Genomic DNA, 19,959 nt, shown 5'->3' on the forward strand with positions numbered 1-19,959 from the left:
TTTGATTCAGATGCCATGCAAGAGTTTTAGATTGTTTCTCATAACCAGGATGGTGAGTAGGAGGCTAATAATTTGTTGCCCCTTGCCTATAATGATACTAGCTTCACAGCCAAATTGGAAAGTGCCGCCTTTGCAGTGATTGCCTATAGAACTGGAAATGTGTTGGAACTGCAGATGCCAACTGTGGAAAATAAGGCAGATCTACTTACTGAAATCTTGCAACTTGGCACCTTAAATTCAGAGCCTTTGTTGTTGTACAATGAAGCCTTAAAGGTATGGTCCTGGGTGGCTTGGGCAAGATGGCCGATCGGACGTGATCCGAGTTGGCTCCCGCACCACCCCGGGCTTACCCCGGCTTCAGAGCGGTTCCTGGGTCCCTGGGCGGGACGAACGCTCACCGAATGCGCTGGCGAGCTGCTGGGCACCGGTAGACCTCGGCGATTCCCGAGCGGCGGCTGGCTGAGGCTCCCGAGACCCGCGGCGGCCAAGCTGGCGGCTCCCGCCGATGGATCGACGCTTCGCATCGGCCGCGACTAAGGGACCGGTGCGCCTGGCCTGGAGGCGAATGTGGCGGCTTCTCCCTGGGGGCCCTCGTGGAGGCTCGGGCCCGGAGGGGCCGTGAGGAAGGCCAGGCACGGTCCGGAGGGGAATCCTCCCGAGGCGGCGGACGATGCGGAGGCGGGGCCCCGAGATCTCGTGGACCCGGCTGTTGCGGCCTCATGGTGGAGGGAGAGGAGTCGGAGCGGCGGAGGCACGGTGAGGAGCGGGAGTGAGCGCTACCGGGGGGCCCCGTGTGAGAGAGTTCACGAGCCTGGACTGAGGGGGCGGAGAGCCTGCTGTTGGGTCGCCGTGGAGGTCTCCTCAACCCTGCGGCGCTGGTGAGAGGCCTTGACTGCGTGGGCGCCCCGGGGGCCCTCGGCTGCGGCCTGTTTGTGGCGTGCCTTCCCCTTGGGGGGCAGAAGAAAGAGACTGTGAAAGGGGCATAAGAGCGCCGGACGGAGGTGCCGGAGGAGGTCCGCCTCCTCGTTCGCAGCGACTAGCGGGTCCCGGGGGTCCCGGCCGAGGCCTTGGCGTGGGGGGCCCGGAGCGGCTGAAGGGAGCAGTCGGAGCAGGCTGAGGCCCCAGGGACTGTTCAGGGGGCCCTTACTCGAGCGAGGCGCTGGTCGAGCCGGAGGGGGCGGCCATATGCCGGCTAAGAAGGGCCAGGCAAAACGCAACGCCTCCGTGACCGCCTTCTTCAGTCCAGCGGACAGGGGGCTGTCTGGGGCCCCGGCGGCGTTGCCGGGAGCGATGGCGCTAACTAAGGAGGATCTCCTGGCCTCACTGCGAGATTTCAAGGCGGAGCTGCGGGAGGAGATTGACCGGGATACCCAACGCTCGGTGGACCAGTTGCGGGCGGACTTGCGCGACCAGCTGTCCGGCCTCCGGCACGACGTCGACGCAGTGGGCACGCGAGTAGTGGAGTTGGAGGCACGCCATGAGAGCCTGGACGGCAGGTCCACGGATCACTCGCGACAGATTCAGGCTCTTCGGGATCAACTGGCGCAAACGCAGCTCAAGGCGGAGGATCTGGATAACCGCGCTCGCCGCGATAACATACGCGTGCGCCACTTGGAGGAACGAGCGGCGGGCCCGGACCTAGAGGCCTTCCTGGAGGGCCTCTTCGCTGAGGTGGTGAAGCCGCAGACACTCAAGATCAAGCTTGACCGGGCACACAGGGTGGGCTTTCTGGCGCCTGGAGACAAACGGAGGCCAAGAGACATACTGGCTAAATTTCACTCCTACAAAATCAAGGAGGCTGTCCTAGCGGCGGACCGGAGGACCTCGGAGGTGTCGTTCCAGGGGTTTACATGTGCGCTGTACCAGGATCTATCCCCGGCGACGTTGGCGAGGCGCCAGTCCTTTCGGCCTCTGACTACTAAATTAAGAGTGGAGCACATCAGGTACCGTTGGACTTTCCCCTTTGGCCTATCGTTTGAATACCAGAATAAGCAACGAACTGTGACAGACTTGGCGGCTGGCAGGGCCATTCTGGGTCTTTCCACACTAGAAGATGAGCAGGTCGAAGGGGGGGCTACAGCAGCTGGAGGCACCGGGGCAAAGGCCGGAGAATGGGCCACGGTGGGTCGTGCCCCTCCCAGATGATTCCACAGGCGACGCCATTTGGAGGATTGCTTTATCCAGCGGAGGGAGATCCTGTGCACTGGTTATGAGCTCCTGAGGCCACGCTCGCTGGCTGCCCCATCGGGGCGGATGGCCGGTTCAGAAGGAGTATCGCTGGGTGCGGGACTACTGGAATGGGCCTGTCAGGGGGCCCGGGAACTACCGTTGAGGATGTTTTCCTCATTTCTTCTCTATGCATAAGAGTTATATTTGCTGCCGGGGTGGGGGAGGGGGGGCGGGTTGCCATACCCTCCGAGTACTTACCACTTGAATGCTGTGTAGCAATGGGGTGTTTGGGTTATTTTTCTTCCTTTTTCTTCTCTCCTTTCCTTCTTTTTCTCCCTTTCTTTCCTTGACACCGGGGAGGGGGGGACGGGCGCTGGGCTTGGCTGCTGAGGGTTGCATACATTCCAATACACGATGGCTGTATCCCATGGCTCCTGGAATGTACAAGGGCTCAATTCCCCCCAGAAGCGTCAGAGGGTGCAGAAGTACATATCGGATCGTCACCTAGACATAGTTGCGCTGCAAGAAACGCACCTGCTTAGGGGGGGAAGACCATAGGCTGCGGCATAGGTCATACCCACTCATGTACAGTTCGTCAGCCACCACCAAGCACAGGGGGGTGATGCTGCTGTTTCATAGCGGAGTAAGGTTCCAGCCGCTGGAGGTCTGCGCGGACAAGGCGGGGAGGTGGGTGATGGTAAAAGGGGTCCTACGGGGGCAGACCTGCACCTTCATTTCCCTCTACGCACCCAACACTGGTCAGGCGGGGTTTCTGTCCACTTTTTGCTCGCGATTGGAGCAGTTCGCGGAGGGCTCGGTGGTTCTGATGGGGGACTTTAATCTGGTGTGGCGGGCGGAGTTGGATAGTTCGCACTCACAGAGGGCTGAGTCGGGTGCCTTTTCAGCGGCTTCTAAACAACGCTTTTCTGATTTGGGCCTTTGCGACACCTGGCGCACCCTTCATCCTTCCACGAAGGATTATACCCATTTTTCACATGTCCACCGGTCGTATTCCCGGTTGGACTATATTTTCGTTAATCGCTTTCTTTCGGGGTCATTGCGAGATGCGCAGATCCTTCCGCTCTCTGTTTCTGACCATAGTATGGTCACGATCGCACTTCACTGGCCGGGCCCCCGGGATCGCCAGCAGAAATGGTATTTCCCCGCTTCCCTCACCAGGGATATAGTGCTGCGCGCATTGCTTCGGGAGGCTATAGATGACTACTTTGCCCTCAATGGCGCAGAGGAGACCTCGGAGCAGATGCGATGGGACGCCTTTAAGGCGGTGCTCAGGGGTAAGTGCATCGCACTCAACTCCGCGCTTAACCGGCAGAGAGCAGCTGAACGGGAACGCCTGGAGGAGGAGTTAGTGGCGGCGGAGCAGGCCCATAAGGCCAAGCCTTCTCGCCTCACCTTGCGTCCCCTTACGGCGCTACGGGGAAAACTCAAGTCTATCTATGCCAACAGGGCTGAACTTACCCTCTTGCGGCTACGTCACACCTCGTATATCCAGGGGAACAAGGTGGGGAGGCACCTGGCCAGACAGCTCCGAGTTAAACGGGATAAGGAATATATCGAGGGGGTGAGGGATGCCGCAGACGTGGTTACTCACTCTGATGTGGGCAAGGCGGACTGCTTCCGCTCCTTTTATAGCAAGCTCTACTCGTCTGATCCTTTGGAAGGCCCAGCGCAGGAAGATTACCTGCAGGAGTTACAACTCCCTCAAGTTGCCGCTGCGGCCAACGCGGACCTCTGCGCCCCCATCTCGTTGGAGGAGGTCACCAGGGCCATAATGGCGCTTAAATTGAATAAAGCTCCGGGGCCCGATGGCCTCACAGCCCTATTCTATCGTACCTTCGCGCCGGACCTGGCCCCACGCCTGCAATCTCTGTTTAACGCCGTCGTCACTGAGGGGGTGGTCTCCCCATCCATGGCGGAGGCGGTTATTACGGTCATCCCCAAGCCGGGGAAACCCAAGGATCACTGTTCCTCTTACCGCCCAATCGCGTTGTTAAACCTAGACGCTAAATTGTATTCCTCTATTCTGGCAGCTAGGCTCAGCCCTCTAATGGCAGCGCTGATCCATCCCGACCAATCGGGTTTCATTCCAGGGAGGCAAACGCACGATAACACACGACGCATAGTGCATCTCATAGAAAAGGCTTCTAGACGACGCTGGCCGGCCGCCCTGGTTGGTCTGGATGCCGAGAAGGCGTTCGACCGGGTGGACTGGGGCTTTCTCTTCTCCACCATGCGTCGGATGGGCTTTGCAGACGCCTTTATAGCGATGATACGGGCCAACTATCGAATTCCTATGTCGCGGGTCCAGGTCAATGGGACCTGTTCGGCTCCGTTCGCTCTCTCTAGGGGCACCAGGCAGGGGTGCCCGCTGTCCCCCCTACTGTTTTCCCTGAGCATTGAGCCGCTGGCGATGGCCATTCGACGCAACCCGCAGATTACGGGTATCCCGTTCGCAGGAGAGGACCATAAGATCTCCCTGTTCGCTGATGATGTGCTTCTATCCCTCACTCACCCCTCCGCGTCGCTTCCGACTCTCCACGCAGAGCTGCGGCGCTATGAACGAGTGGTGGGGTTCAAGATTAATCAGGACAAGTCGTATATCCTTAATCTTACGCTTCAGGGTGATGAGCTAGCGCACCTCCAGAGGAGCACACCTTTCCGTTGGGCGACTACATCGCTCCAATACTTGGGAGTTCAGCTCACCCCATCCGTAGATGATCTATATAAGGCCAACTTCCCCCCCCTTCTTGGGCATATTAAGGCTGACTTAGCGCGCTGGAAGCCTTTGTTTATCTCCTGGCTGGGGCGTATTCACTCGCTCAAAATGACGATATTGCCGAAGTTGCTCCACTTGTTCCAAGCCCTCCCCATTGATGTCCCTCTCTCCTTTTTCTCGACTCTACGCTCCCTATGCTCTCGCTACATCTGGCAGGGGGGCAGAGCCCGGCTGTCATTTTCCTTGTTGCGGAGGCCGCGTTCTGCGGGCGGGGCAGGCCTCCCCGACTTCCACCTTTACTACAAGGCGGCTCAACTGCGCGTTTTGATAGAATGGTCGAAGAGAGAATCGGATAAACATTGGCTACATATGGACAGGTCGGTGGCAGGTCGGACAATTTGGGATTTGGCGTGGCGCCCGAAACAAGATAGACCGGAAAACGCTTACATCAGCACGCCCACTAGAACAACGTTGCGGGTTTGGGACACTTTGGCTTCGGACGAACGGTGGACCACTTTCCCTTCCCCCCCCACACACCTATTCATGGGTTGGCGGCCTTTCCGCCGGCGCTTACTAGAGGGCCATTCGCTGCGTGGGAGGAGGGGGGTTGTTTAATGGTCGGACATCTTTTTAGGGGGACACGGTTGATGACCTTTTCCGAATGTAGGACTGACTTTAGCCTTCCGCACACTGAACACTATCGATACCTCCAGCTCAAGCACTGGCTTCAAACACAGGAGCTCCAGGCAGCAGTCCGCAGGCCCCAGACACCCTTTGAAAAATTCGCGCGCACTACCACATCTATGAGGGGGGCAATCTCCTTTCTTTATGGTCACCTTTTGGCCACTGTAGTCTCCCCGTCCCCACGATTTAAGGCTAAATGGGAGGAGGTGCTGCTGCGACCAATTGAGGAACGGGAGTGGGAGGCGTTGTGGTCGGACATCTCTAAGCACAACCACTCGATAGAATTGCGAGAGGCGCACATGAAGGTAATGGTGGATTGGTATTTATATCCAGACAAATTGCGGCGTATCTTTCCAGGCACCTCTGATCGCTGTTGGAGGGGATGCGGGTTACTGGGGGACTTTGAGCACATTTGGTGGACCTGTCCTACGATCCGCCCCTTCTGGGAAGAGATCTTGGCGCAAATTAAATCTATGTTGGGCTACCCGATCCCCACCTCAATGGCGACAGCATTGTTGGGCCTGCGAGACCCCTCCCTGCGCTACCAAACCAGAGCGGATAAGGCAGTGATGTGGCTGTGCTTGGGGGCGGCGAAGGTGGCCATTGCGGCCAACTGGAAGAAGCGGACGGCGCCCACGGCCTCGATGTGGCATGCCCGCCTCTGGAGACTCCTGAGCCTAGAGAGAATGACGGATATCTTCAGGGATGACTATGCTGCGTTTGAGCTCAAGTGGGGCTCGTTGGTGACTTTCCTTTCTAGAGGTCTGCCAGCAGCGGTTTGCCCGCCTCAGCTTAGGTGCCTACGGCTGTTTCAATTGTAGTCGGCCGCTGCGGCTTTGGGTGACATCCCCTGCTTGTACAGATTGCGGTTCCGGGGTTCTTGGGTGAGCCCTTGACCAGCCTCCGCTTGGGACGGACATCTCCCTTCCCTTGTCACAGCGCCGGGCCCCGCTACCGGAGTCCCTCCCCTGTCTCTCTCTTTCCTACTTTTCCTTCTCTTTCTCTCTTTTTTCTCTTATGATTTGGGGGTGGGGTGGGGGGGGTAGGGAGGGATTGTGGGGAGTTGGGGATGATCGTAAATTGAAGTTGCAGCCTCATGACATAGTGCCAGCGGGGTGTTTAGGCCAAGCCTTTTGAGTGCCGGACCGGCACGGGACTGTTAGTACCCGATGGGCGCCCACTGGAGGTTTCCGGGGTATCACTCCCGGGCCTGCTTCCCCCCCTTATGTTAGCTTTTCTGTACCCCTCCTATAGCGAATGTTACGATTGGGGAGGCTCGCCTATTTTGGGTTCGGCTAAGGGTTGGTACGTTGTTGTATCCACTATCGCTTGCTGGTCCATTCAGCTATGAGGCACATGTCATGGTCTGTTCTGTATGTTATGCTCTCTTTTTGTGGCTAATAAAAACAATTTTGAAAAAAAAAAAAAAGGGAGGGTCCTCAAAACCATCTTGGGTGTTTCTGGGTAAGTCATTCCATTGCTAGGCACCATAGGCATGCTCCCGATGACCCATCCCTTCTGACGGGGTACCCCACACCAAAAATGTGAGCAATTATTTAAAGGTGCCTCTATCCGTTCTGGCATCTGGGGAAGTTCAGAAGGTGAGTACTCTTCTGTTAGAATACCCACCAGAAAGTGTAAAAGAAGGTAAGTAACTTGTAACTACGTAGTAATCCTATCTAGTACTCTGTGTGTGGGAGCTGAGAGAAAGAATTAGAAGTGTACAGATTTGTTTGGTTTGACTTTAATGTGTTTTTGTTTTGTATTAAGTACAAGATCAAATGAACTTTCTAATAGCAGGGCTGTGAATAAAAGCAAGAATGATATCTAAGAATACAGTGTGATTTGTTGTGATAATGGAGAAGGAGGTACATATCAGACATGATGCTTAAAGAATACTTGAAGGTTTTACACATGCTATAGTCTGATTTGTTTGCGTTTGGGATATGTTGTTAGAGGTTTAGATCAAGACCTTTTCCTATTAATTTTTTATATCTTCAAGTGAATTCGGAAAGGATAGAAAAAGCTCTTTTTCTGAACCCTACCAGTCCAAAGGCAAATATATATACTGTAGTTATAGTTCTATAATATTCCCTAGAAATTGTAAAATCTTTCATATGGTTGAGTGGCTGTTTTTATGTGGGCTGATACCGCATTTATTTTGGGTAAGGATCTCGTGAACAAAAAAATCTTCTATCCGTCTGGGACAGGGTCTGGAGTGAGATTATTATAGAGTTTGTCTGGGACAGGAATTTTACTCAAAACTGTGATTTTTCAATTTTCAATTTCAAGAACTGGATTGCACTGGTACATACATACATACATACATACATACATACATACATACTTAGAGGAGAGGAAAGTAGAAAATGTACTGGTGGGCTTAAGCGTAGTAGGTCGGTGAAAACCAATTAGGAATTTGGAGTGTCTTTATGTTGGAAGGCAGTGTAGATGCATATCTGAAAGAAACACGTTAGTTAGATTCCTCACCTTAGAATATCCCCAGGCGTCAGGCTGGATCCGGAAAGAATTTTCGTCAGCAATACCCCTTGCGCGTCGCTAGGCGTCGTCCGCGGCTCCGCGTCCGTCGGCGTGCGCCGGAATGACATCGTCGGAGTCCTTAGACGCCGCCCTCGCGTGCTGATGTCCGTTCTTCTTTTTTCCGTGCCAGACAGCGCTGATCCGGAAAGAGCTTACCCCTTAGTCACTTTTTGACTAAACTTTTTTGACTCTTTTTGGTCTTCTGTCGACTCGACTCTGGTGCCGGTAGGATGCCTGGTTTTAAGGCCTGTGACTCCTGTCATCGACTGATGTCGGTGACGGACCACCATCGCCGGTGCCTTTATTGCCTGGGGCCGACCACGATGCGGAGTCGTGCCTCGACTGTCAGGCCTTGACCTCGAAGGCGTGAGCGGTCCCGAAAGCTTCTCGAGCATCGGCACTCGGCTCTGCGCCGTTCACGGTCCCGGTCCAGGAGGAAGTCCAAGGACCGGTCGCAGAGCCGCAGTCACCATCATCGCTGGTCGGGCTCGAAGTCTTCGGGTAAGTCGAAGCGCTCGAAGAAGTCCAAGAGGCGACACCGCTCTAAGGACTCCCCTCGCCGGTCGCGCGACTCGGTCGAGGGTCAGGGTGGTCCCACCCCCGCGCCTCCGTCAGAGCCGCAGGAGCCGCGTCCGTCTCCATACCCGCCGGTCCCTGGGACTGACGCGACTCCGGCGGAGATCAGCGCCTTCCTCTCGGCCATGAGGGGCCTGGCTCCGCCGTTGACGCCTGCCGGCGCGCCTTCGGGCACCGCGGGCTCGACTGGGCGACCTCGCAAGCCGACGGCTCCGGCGCTGACTTCGGTCGGCGCCGGTCGACCTCACGACTCCGCCGACACCGGTTCCACCCCCGACGCCGTTCCAAGGTTTAACCCAGGTCCTGGCCCGACGCCGCATCCGACGCCGATGCATGAGCATTTCATCTACCGCCCGGCTCCGGTTATTCCTCCTGTTTATCAGGAATCGGATAACGGGGGCGACTGGGAGGGGTCTGAGGACCCTATGGGCAGCAGGCCGAACTTTCACAGGACTGGGCAGACAAACTGGGGGATGCCAGTGGTCTGGACACCTCCCCGGACGCTGGTTTCATCTCTCCTCCGACTGTGGCCTCGGAGGAAGGTGTGCAGCTTTTTCAGTGGTGCTGCGCAAGGCGGCCGATGCCCTTGGGCTGGAGTTGCCTGTTGTGGCCGTGAGGACTAACGTCCTCACAGAAGTGCTTAAACCGTCAGCAAGCTCCACAGAGCCTCTGCTGCTGTTCAATGAGGCACTCATAGTCGTTCTGCAGGGCACCTGGTCCAAGCCCTCCACAGTACCTCCTGTGGATCGGAACGTGGCCCGGCGCCACCGCCCTGCTCCGGGCGACCGCAGTTTTCTGTCTCAACACCCCACTCCCGAGAGTCTGGTTATCCAGGCCTCGATTTCCCAATCCTCCTTCCCGTCCGCTCCTCCGGATCGGGAATCCAAGAGGCTGGAACAGTTCGGAAAGAAGCTGTTTTCTTCCCTGAGATTGGGTCTGCGGTCCTTGAATACCGTTTGCCTCTTGGACCGTTAATCCCACTCTCTGTGGGATACGGTGGAGGACGTGCTGCCCCAGTGTCCGGAGGAGGCCCGGTCACGGCTCACCCAGGTGCTTGCTGATGGGCGAGATGCAGCACGGCATGCCATACGGTGTGGACTAGACACCGCGGACTCGCTGGGGCGGGCAATTTCGACCACGGTGGCGCTTTGTCGCCACGCCTGGCTACGGTCCACATCTTTCTCGGCGGATGTCCAGAGTAACCTCATGGATATGCCCGGTCACGGCTCACCCAGGTGCTTGCTGATGGGCGAGATGCAGCACGGCATGCCATACGGTGTGGACTAGACACCGCGGACTCGCTGGGGCGGGCAATTTCGACCACGGTGGCGCTTTGTCGCCACGCCTGGCTACGGTCCACATCTTTCTCGGCGGATGTCCAGAGTAACCTCATGGATATGCCCTTTGATGGCACTCGCCTTTTTGGCGAGAAGGCGGATAGTGCGCTGGCTCGTTTCCAGGACTCCCGGGCTACGGCCAAGTCCTTGGGTCTCTCGGCCCGTGGCCGCAAACTTCCACCTTTCGTCCCTTTCGTGGCCAAGGAAGGGGCGCCTCTTCACGTCCGCCTAGCCACCGGCCGCAGAACCAACCTGCACGCGGACGTGGATTCCACCGAGGCGGTACTGGAGGACAACGTGCCGGTCAGTCCACATCCACCCCGGCAGCATTCGCCTCAAAGCCCTCCTGGTCCAAGCTTTCAGGCCCATTCCACGCCAGTGGGCGGCAGAGTTCGCCATCACCTGCTCCACTGGCGTTCCATCACGTCGAACAGGTGGGTGCTGCAAATCGTCCGAAGGGGCTACTCCCTCCACTTCGAGACGACCCATCCAGCCATGCCACCACAGTACCACCGCATGTCGGGGGATCACTTGAATCTTCTCTGGGAGAAAGTTACGGCCCTCTTGGCCAAAGAGGCTGTCGAGCGCGTTCCTGGTCCAGAAGTAGGTCGTGATTGCTATTCGCACTACTTTCTGGTTCCAAAGAAGGGCAAAGGGGGCCTACGCCCTATCCTGGACCTCCGGAACGTCAATGCCTTCCTCCGGAAGGAACGGTTCAAGATGCTCACCTTAGCTCAGGTTCTGGCTGCCCTAGACCCTGGAGACTGGATGGTAGCGTTGGACTTGCAGGACGATTATTTTCACATCCCCGTCCTGCCGGCCCACCGGCGTTACCTGCGGTTCACGGTGGGTCAGGAGCATTTTCAGTTCACCGTGCTCCCCTTCGGCCTCACCAGTGCCCCTCGGGTGTTCACGAAAGTTATGGCGGTGGTCGCAGCTCATCTGCGCAGATAGGGGGTTCCAGTCTTCCCCTATCTCGACGACTGGAAGTTGAAGGCGGACTCGCCCCAGGCAGTCGTCTCCCACCTCCAGACTACGGCCGACCTCCTGCATTTGCTGGGGTTCTCCATCAATGTGCCGAAGTCACACCTGAGACCCTCCCAGAAGCTCCTCTTCATTGGAGCGGTTCTAGATTCGGCGCAGTTCCGGGCCTATCCTCCGGAGCAGCGGGTCCGGGATATTCAGGCTCTGATTCCCATCTTTCGGCCTCTATCCTGGGTTTCGGTCAGGTATGTGCTGTGGCTTCTGGGGCTGATGGCCTCCTGCATCCTGTTGGTGCATTACGCCAGGTGGCGAATGCGGGCTCTGCAGTGGGACCTGAAGTTTCAGTGGGCCCAGCATTGTGGCAAACTGTCCGACCATGTCTTGATCTCGGAGGGCACTGCGAAGCAGTTGCAGTGGTAGCTCACGAACCGCGATTGGGTCAGCGGCAGATCCCTCTCCCTACCCCAACCGGAGCACGTAGTAGTGACGGATGCGTCCCTCCTGGGATGGGGGGGCCACATGGGGGAGGCGGAGATCAGAGGACTCTGGTCTCCGGCGGAGACTCGGCTCCATATCAACCTTTTGGAGCTGAGAGCGATCCGACTTGCACTGAAGGCATTCCTTCCCTTTGTCCGGGGAAGTGTGGTGCAGGTGTTCACGGACAACACCACTGCCATGTGGTATTGCAACAAACAGGGCGGGGTGGGGTCGTGGACCCTTTGTCAGGAGGCTCTGCGCCTCTGGACATGGCTGGAACACCATGGCATCACCCTGGTGGTTCAACATCTGGCGGGCTCTCTGAACGCCAGAGCTGACGAACTCAGCCGCCAGTGCATGATGGATCACGAATGGCGTCTAAACTCGGACGTGGCGCAAGGCCTCTTTCGGCAGTGGGGAGAGCCTTGGTTAGATCTATTCGCCACCGAAGAGAACGCGCAATGTCCGCAGTTCTGCGCGTTGGAGTTTCCAAGGCGGCACTCGCTCGGTCACGAGTGGAGTTGCGGTCTGTTGTACGCCTTTCCGCCTATACCACTTCTGCCCAGAGTGCTGAAGAAGATCAGGCGCAATCGGGCCCAAGTCATCTTAGTGGCTCCGGATTGGGCACGAAGGTACTGGTATCCCGAGCTACTCGGTATGTCAATCGATTCTCCGACACGACTGCCTCTTCGGGAGGACCTTCTGTCGCAGCAGCAGGGGACGGTTCTCCACCCGAACCTGTCCAGTCTCCACCTCCATGCATGGAGATTGAGCGGCGACAGTTGATGCCATTTGACTTGACTCCTGAAGTCTGTGACGTTATTCTGGCAGCCAGGCGTCCCTCCACTAAAACGGTATACGCCTACTAAAACGGTATACGCCTGCAGGTGGAACAAATTTGTGGCATGGTGCACAGCAAAGGCTGTGGATCCCCTTTCCGCCCCTCTTTCTGAGGTTCTCCTCTTTCTTCTCTCTCTAGGCACCTTGAAAGGTTATCTATCAGCTATCTCTGCTTTCTTACAACTTCCTGATCAGCCTTCTCTTTTCAAATCCCCTGTTGTTTCTCGTTTCCTTAAGGGCATTACTCACATGTTTCCTCCTGTCCCCTTCGTAATGCCTCAGTGGGATTTGAATCTTGTCCTGACCTTTCTGATGTGCGCTCCCTTTGAGCCTCTTCACAATTGTCCCATTCGTCTTCTGACTCTTAAGACTGCTTTCCTGGTAGCTATCACCTCGGCTAGACGGGTGAGGGAGCTCCAGGCTCTGTCATCTAAGCCTCCTTTTCTTTCTCTTCATCCGGACAAGGTTGTCCTCCGGACTCGTCCTTCTTTTCTTCCAAAAGTGGTGACTCCCTTCCACATCGGGCAATCTGTCACCTTGCCCACCTTCTTTCCGCCTCCTTCGAAAGAGGAAGAGAGGCTCCACCGCCTGGACCCAAAACGGGCGCTGTTCTTTTATTTGGACCGCACCAAAGAGTTCCGGGTGGACGACCAACTTTTTGTTGGATACGTGGGTGCTAAGAAGGGAAGGGCAGGACACAAGCGGACCATCTCACGGTGGGTCGTATTGTGTATAAAGGCTTGATACTCCTTCGCTAAAAAGGACCCTCCTGTAGGGCTGAGAGCCCATTCCACCCGGACCACAGCGGCTACTACTGCCCTGGGACGGGGAGTCCCTTTGCAGGACATCTGTCAGGCAGCAACGTGGGCCTCACTGCACACGTTTGCCAAGCATTATTGCCTGGACAGCCAAGTCCGGAGAGATGGCTTCTTTGGCCGTTCTGTTCTCCAGGACTTTCTGGTGTGATCTTGGTTCGCAGACCCACCACCAGGGTTGGTATTGCTTGGGTATCTATTCTAAGGTGAGGAATCTAACTAACGTGTTTCTTTCAGATGAACAAGTTACTTACCTTCGGTAACGATGTATCTGTAAGAAACATTAGTTAGTTAGATTCCTCACCGACCCACCCATCGTCCCCATTCTGCGAACCGACATCTAGGGTTAAGGCTATCCCTTCTAGGGCCCTAGATTTTTTTGGCACCAGTGTCGGTCTCTTGCATGGCTCTGCGTTCCTGGCGTGGAAAGCTATGTACAAGAACTGACGTCCGAGCGCGAGGGCGGCGTCTAAGTACTCCGACAACGTCATTCCGGCGCACGACGCCGACAGACGCGGAGCCGCAGACGACGCCTAGCGACGCGCAAGTGGTATTGCTGATGAAAAATCTTTCCGGATCCAGCCTGACGCCTGGGGATATTCTAAGGTGAGGAATCGAACTAACTAATGTTTCGTTACCGAAGGTAAGTAACTTGTTCATCTTGCCCGCTTATCAGGCATCATTTCCAGTTTGACAGTTTATACGTCACACACCCTACATGGTCCCAAGCTTCATACTTACCTATTGAGGTTGCCTTTTCCATGACTCTTTCTTTCCTTTTATTAAAGACTTAATCTGGTTTGCCTGCATTTATTCGGGAAAGATTTTTTCTTTTTTAAATCGGTAAGATTTGGGTTACACGGATACGGGGACAATTAAAGAGCAGCACAGAGAAAGATGTTTGATGCAGTAAGTGGAGAATGGGGTACAGTGAAGAGGTCAGGAGGGTTTTGGACTGTTGGACCAGAAGTGTGCCTGCGCCATTAGAAGTGTATTTTGTACACGGTACTTAAGAGTGACAGATACAAGGAAATTCTGTAAGAAAAATGTGCACTATCAAGGCCGGGGTGGGGAATACAAGTATACATCGGAAGGTTGGCGCGCCTTGGGCAGAGTGCTGCATCTGTAACAGTTACAAGAATATGGTGTATGTCAAGTTGAGAGAAATTTAATGAAACTACCAGAAAATGGAAGGAGTAAATGGAATCCGGATGTGATGCTTACACTTACATTTTCCTCTGTCTCAAATATTCATTAATCTTTAAGATAAGCATTGTGGAGCTAGAAAAGAGCCAAAGGCAGCAGGAGCTTCTTCAGTTGAAGTCGTACACCACACCTGAAGATATGTTGCCTGTGCACCTTCGCCGCAAAAGCCTTTTGAATGATGCAGAAAATGGTCGCTACCAGTTCGATTTTGAGTGCTCAAAGTTTGCGCTGCCTCACATGAATGGCTTAAGCTCAGAACTTTCATTGAATGGCCACTCCAGCTCTCATGAGACCAACGGCTCCCAAAGTCGGTCATCCTCCAAGCAGAGCACACCTCAGTACTTGTCATCCCACTTAGACCAAGAGATTGTTCCTGGTACCCCTACTCATAACGGCAGGCAGAGAGCGGACAGGGTCTCCAACTGGCCTATTCCTGACTACACAAGATTTTCGCCAGCCAAGATCGCCTTGCGAAGACATCTAAATCAGGACCACGCCATCAACGGGAGAGTAGCGGCACATGAGCAGAGGTGAGCAATGACCTTACCATGCCTGGGTGTTTGTAGACTCTCAGATATTTATGATCTTCTGTTGTTTTTTTGGGCAATCTGTTGTTTAAGGTCTGTAACAATACATTGTTTGTGGTCGGTTATGACCATAACACACATTGCATGAAATTTGATACCTCAATTATGATCTGGAATGGAGTTTATTGAATTATTTTGTAGAGCACTGGTGGGCCACTTGCAGTAACTTCGAAGCACTAGGCTTTTTAATGTTAGTGGTACTATTTTATGTATTACTTAATGACTGGGTGCATCGCTGCACTTGAAGGCCCACAAGCCTTGTCGATTTAAGTTGATTCCAAGTCTATTAGAGCTTGTCAGTGATATCTAAATTGTTGCTCTTCCTGCTTGTCAAATAAATTAGAGGTGCTGTTTTCTTTAAAAATGGCGCAGAATGCAGCTTTGCTTGAGTCCAGTGTTACCTTATACGCCTAACTATTGACAGGTTGCTTTGATCCTTGAGGGAGGTCAAGTGCGTCATGGTGCTAGAAAGAAATCCTGGGAGTCCTAGTGAGTGAAGCCAATGCTGGATGCCAGGGAGCTTTTTGGAAGTGAAGGGAGCTTAGAAATATTGAAATGTGCTATCCTCTAGATGCTGGTTTTTTCCCATGGTCCATTTACCATTGTGCTTGAAGGACAGCAGTTGTAGCTTGGTACTTAAAGAAGTACACAGTGTTGTGGGACATAAAAAGGATGTGCATGATGCTTTACAGAATATTCAAGTCTTTGTGGCACATGAAGCATGTTATCTCTTTCCATTTGTTTCCTAACTGATTGACACTCTTTGTCATGATGCCAGTAGGTAGTACGCAGCGTTATGCTTGTAGACATTCAAATTGGGATTGGAAGTTGGCAATTTACCAAGCCAGATTGAAAAGTACGTTTTTTATTTAAATTTTTTCCCCTCCTATATTTCCAGAAGTGAAAATGTTAGGGAGAACGGCCTTAATTGCTACAACTCCAGTATAACAACCAGCATTCCGTCGAGTCCTCAGGAAACTCGACCTTCTTCCCCAGCGGCCTTACAGACTTCAGGAGAGCGGAACAGCGAGAAGGTAACGATGTGTGTGGTCTTGTATTCTGCTGAGCTTCTAACCAGCAGCCTAATGTTTTAGGGACGTTTCTTTGATAATCAAGATCCAAATTTCAGGGGGTGTATTTCTTGTCTCTGCACAAGTTAATCATATAACCTCTCAAGCAGTAACCCCACTTTCACGGTCAACCGCATAATATTATTTGCCACTAAAGTAATGCCTAGAACCTGTAACCAATATTTTCTAATGTCCCTGCAAAAAAAGTTTTCCCATAACCTCATTGCCTGCCTAAACGGGCTTCAGATTGGAGGAAACATGGCTATAATCCAGCTTGAAACCTGTGCATCCTAGACCGCTCATGCCATAAAGACAAATGTCTATGATAACACCCTTGTCCCAAGCCAATAAATATCACTGTGCTTATTGTGCTGGGATGTTGTGACCAATGGATATGGTCGCCTGCGTTTATCTGGTGATTAAACTGCAAACTGTTACAGGCCAGTCTTTCTGGAGGTTTAAAATGAACCAACAAGGGACTTTTATATCTGGTATGTCAGCGGTTTCCTTCAGCTTCCTGTGTAGTCTGTCCTTAACATTTGCAAACCTGCATTTATTCCATTTCCGGTACCACCACCTTAGTGGGTCAGACGTAGCTGGGCTATTTGGTTATATTATCAGTTCCTAAGTGTTTCTGCCTCTGCTTTCTCAGTTATGCGTATAGGAATGATTTTTGTGTAATCCTTGTTCTACATCACGAGCATTGTTTTTGAATTCGTAAGCAATCTACCCTCTGATCCTCGAAACCAGGTGTAAAATTAACAAGTGCCCATCTAGATCCTTAATTCAACCTTGAAATGAAAAAGGACCTGCATAGATAACTTGATCCTACAAGTGACAATTTCCTATGTGTCCGATGGTAAAGCTTGCAGTGTTCTTTCCTCCTTTCTTCATGACATATTAAAGTGGGATCACAGCACATTGTTTGTGGTGTTGGGCTTTGATTACATAAGTTACAGGTAAAAAAAAAAATTGCATTCTTTTGACCTGTTTATTATCATGAAAATATAAAAAATTGTGCTAAATCCCACGACAAGGCAATTAAGTTCTGATCCTGAATTTTATAAAAAGTACTCGTGATCAGCTAGGATTGCCAGTAAATTTTTCTTTGAATGACTCCACTTCCTCACTTTGAGCTCCAGTATTAGTTTTTACTAAAATAAAATCTCTAACTGATCCTTAGTAGAATGCCATATGTACAGTGGAAAACAACACAAACTGTTTAACTGTCTAATAAATTAGCATTGACTGTTGCGTGGTGAGCTATTAGATTGTCCCAAGTAAAGCTTGCCTTGCCGTTTACAAATATTGGTGAACATACCCGTAAGCATGCGTCGGGTGTAACCACGATATTCTGTTGCTAAATGTACCCAACCTTTTGTAGTCCCTTAAAATTGTTTTGCAAAGGCATTTATATATTGCTTCAAACCCCTAAAGAGAAGATGGAGTGATTTCTGATTTAGACTTCTACTGAAGGCTCCTCACCTTAGAATATTCCCCAGGCGTCGGACTGGATCCGGAAAATCTTGGGCAGTACCTCTGTGTGCTGGTAGGTGACGTCAGTTCTCTGTGTTTATGTTGTGCAAATTAGAAGTGAGGTCACAGTGCCCATATATGCGCCACGCTGGCGTAAGTTCCTTTCTTTTTGCGCCATTAGCGCTGTCCTGGAGAACAACCTCTGTCACTTTTTTTTCAACTTTTTGTCAACACTCCTTTTGAGCAATTGTGCCGGGTCTGCTAGGCATATAGCCTCTAAAATTTAAACCTTGTGTGCAATGTCACAGACTGATGTCTGTGTTTGATCCCCACTTGGTCTTTCTCTGGGGTCTGGCCACGACCCCATGGTCTGAGCCAATTTCAAGTCAATTCACCCCCAGGAGATTCATGAGCTGGTGCGGAAGCTCTTGGCAGTGCAGAAAAAGGCTCTTTCTTATTCCTGATTCCCAAGGAAGATCTCTGGGCCGTGCAACGAGCGAATGATAGTCTTCCTACTCCAAAACATCTTCCTTGAAGTCTGGTAAGTCCAAGACGCAAAAAAAGAAGTTGAAGTGTTCTTCTATTTACTCGTCCAAGCACTGTCCTACAAGGCCTGGCTCCCACACTCCACCTGCGGAATAGACCGCCAGATCCCCTTGCGCTTCCCAGAGTGATTCTTGCCCAACTCAAAATTATGTGATACCATGCATGTCATCTTTGGGCCACCAAGCAAAAGAGACATAAATGATACCCCCCAATCGGTCCCAGGATGCTTGTTTCCGGTCAGGGAGGACCTGGTCTGGCAGTTCGGGTTGGACTGTTCCCAGAAAGAGAAGGGTCAAGACTTATTTGCATATGGCTAGGTCCAAACTGGGTTAGTGAGGTGAGGAAAATATAAAGATCAATGGATTAAACCCAGATCTGTGACTGGTGGTGAATTCCATCCATCATCTGTTTTTTTTTTTTGCTTTTGTCGTCTTAAGTGGGAAGGGTATGCCCAGCCGTGGGTCTTGTGCTTACTGTGCCACTGAATTCAAGCTAGCCTGGATGGTATGGGGTCCCAGGATGCTTGTTTCCGGTCCAGGGAGGTACCTGGCCTTGCACTTCGGGCTGGACTGTTCCCATAGGGAGCAGGGTCAAGACTGATTTGCATATGGTTGGGTCCAACCTGGGGTGAGCAAAAGAATGATCGATTAAACCCAGATCTGTGACTGGGGATGAATGTTTGATTTGTTCAGCATTCCATTCGTCATCTGTTCTTTCATCTTTGGGGCCCTCTGGCATGCCTTCAGGACAAGTGGAGCTGAGAGGTGTCCCTGCTGCCAGCCAGGCACTCTTGATCCACCCCCGGCATTCTCGTCCTGCAATCTTACAGGTGTTACCTGCAGTTCATGGTAGGCTGTGAGGCTTTCCAGTTTAGATTGCTCTCCTTTGGCCTTACCAGTGCCTCCCATGTGTTCACTAAGGTGATGGTGGTGGTTGCAGCACACCTTCAGAGGTCAGGTTTTTTTTTAGTCTTCACTACATCGACTGGCTTGCCCCAAGCAGTCATCACCAACCTCCAGACTACGGTGAACCATCTGCAACTGCTAGAGCTTGCTGTTAACATATCGAAGTCACACCTGACTCTTTCACAGATGCTCCTTTTCATCGAAGCCATTCTAAACTGTGCAGTTCTGCACCTATCCTCCGGAGCAGAAAGTCCAGGACATTCAGGCTATAATTCTGATGTTTCAACCCTGGATTTTGGTGAGACTGAGTCTGCGTCCGCTGGTTCTGATAGCCTCCTGCATCCTGCTGTTGAAGCACTCCCAGTGGCACATGCAGGCTCTGCAGTGGGATCTGAAGTCCCAGTTGGCACTGACCAGGGGGATTTCTCTGACGTGGTCCAAATTTCTAAGAAGACAGCGGCAGACCCCTCTCCCTTCCCCACCTGGAGCTGACAGTGGTGACCGATGCAACACTTCTGGAGGGGCGACTATCTGGGAAAGGTGGTGATCAGAGGATTCTGGTCTTGGTGGTCTGTGGCGCCTCACTTCAAGTTGACCCCCCTTGTCCATCTGTGTCGAAAATGCTGCTGTTTGTGTTGACTTTAGTCCGGCAAGGCCTTTCCCTGGGCACTGTTAAAGATGACCTTTCAGCTATATTTGGCTTTTCTATGGTCCTGGATCAACCCTCCATGTTGTAGTCAACAGTTGTGGTGCATTTTCTTAAGGGTTTGAACGTTTGTTCCCTCCTGCCCTTTTGTTATGCTCCAGTGGGATCTCAATTTAGTTTTGACATACCTCATGTCTTCTGCCTTTCAGCCCTTGCACAGCTGCCCTCTGATGCATCTGACAATCAAGGCAGTCTTCTTAAAGACTATTACCTTGGCCAGGAGGCTCAGCAGGCTTCAAGGAGGGTCTGTTCACCCTCTGTACACTAGCCGGAGAAATCGGTTCTTCGGACAGGTGCCTTTTT

The 19,959-nt window shown here is 52.8% G+C and overlaps 1 protein-coding gene across 3 annotated transcripts in view; it reads left to right on the top strand.

Annotated features, from left to right (window-relative positions):
• Positions 1-19,959, top strand: part of DOT1L (DOT1 like histone lysine methyltransferase) — a 252,978-nt gene that overhangs the window by 141,868 nt on the left and 91,151 nt on the right. For all 3 annotated transcript variants that reach the window (XM_085638968.1, XM_085638970.1, XM_085638969.1), the window contains exons 20-21: positions 14,427-14,896; positions 15,852-15,987. In XM_085638968.1, the coding sequence (XP_085495094.1) occupies positions 14,427-14,896; positions 15,852-15,987 (606 nt within the window). The remainder of the gene's footprint in view (positions 1-14,426; positions 14,897-15,851; positions 15,988-19,959) is intronic.

Source organism: Triturus cristatus, chromosome 12 (assembly GCF_964204655.1).
Source record: "Triturus cristatus chromosome 12, aTriCri1.1, whole genome shotgun sequence".
Classification (NCBI taxonomy): Eukaryota; Metazoa; Chordata; class Amphibia; order Caudata; family Salamandridae; genus Triturus; species Triturus cristatus.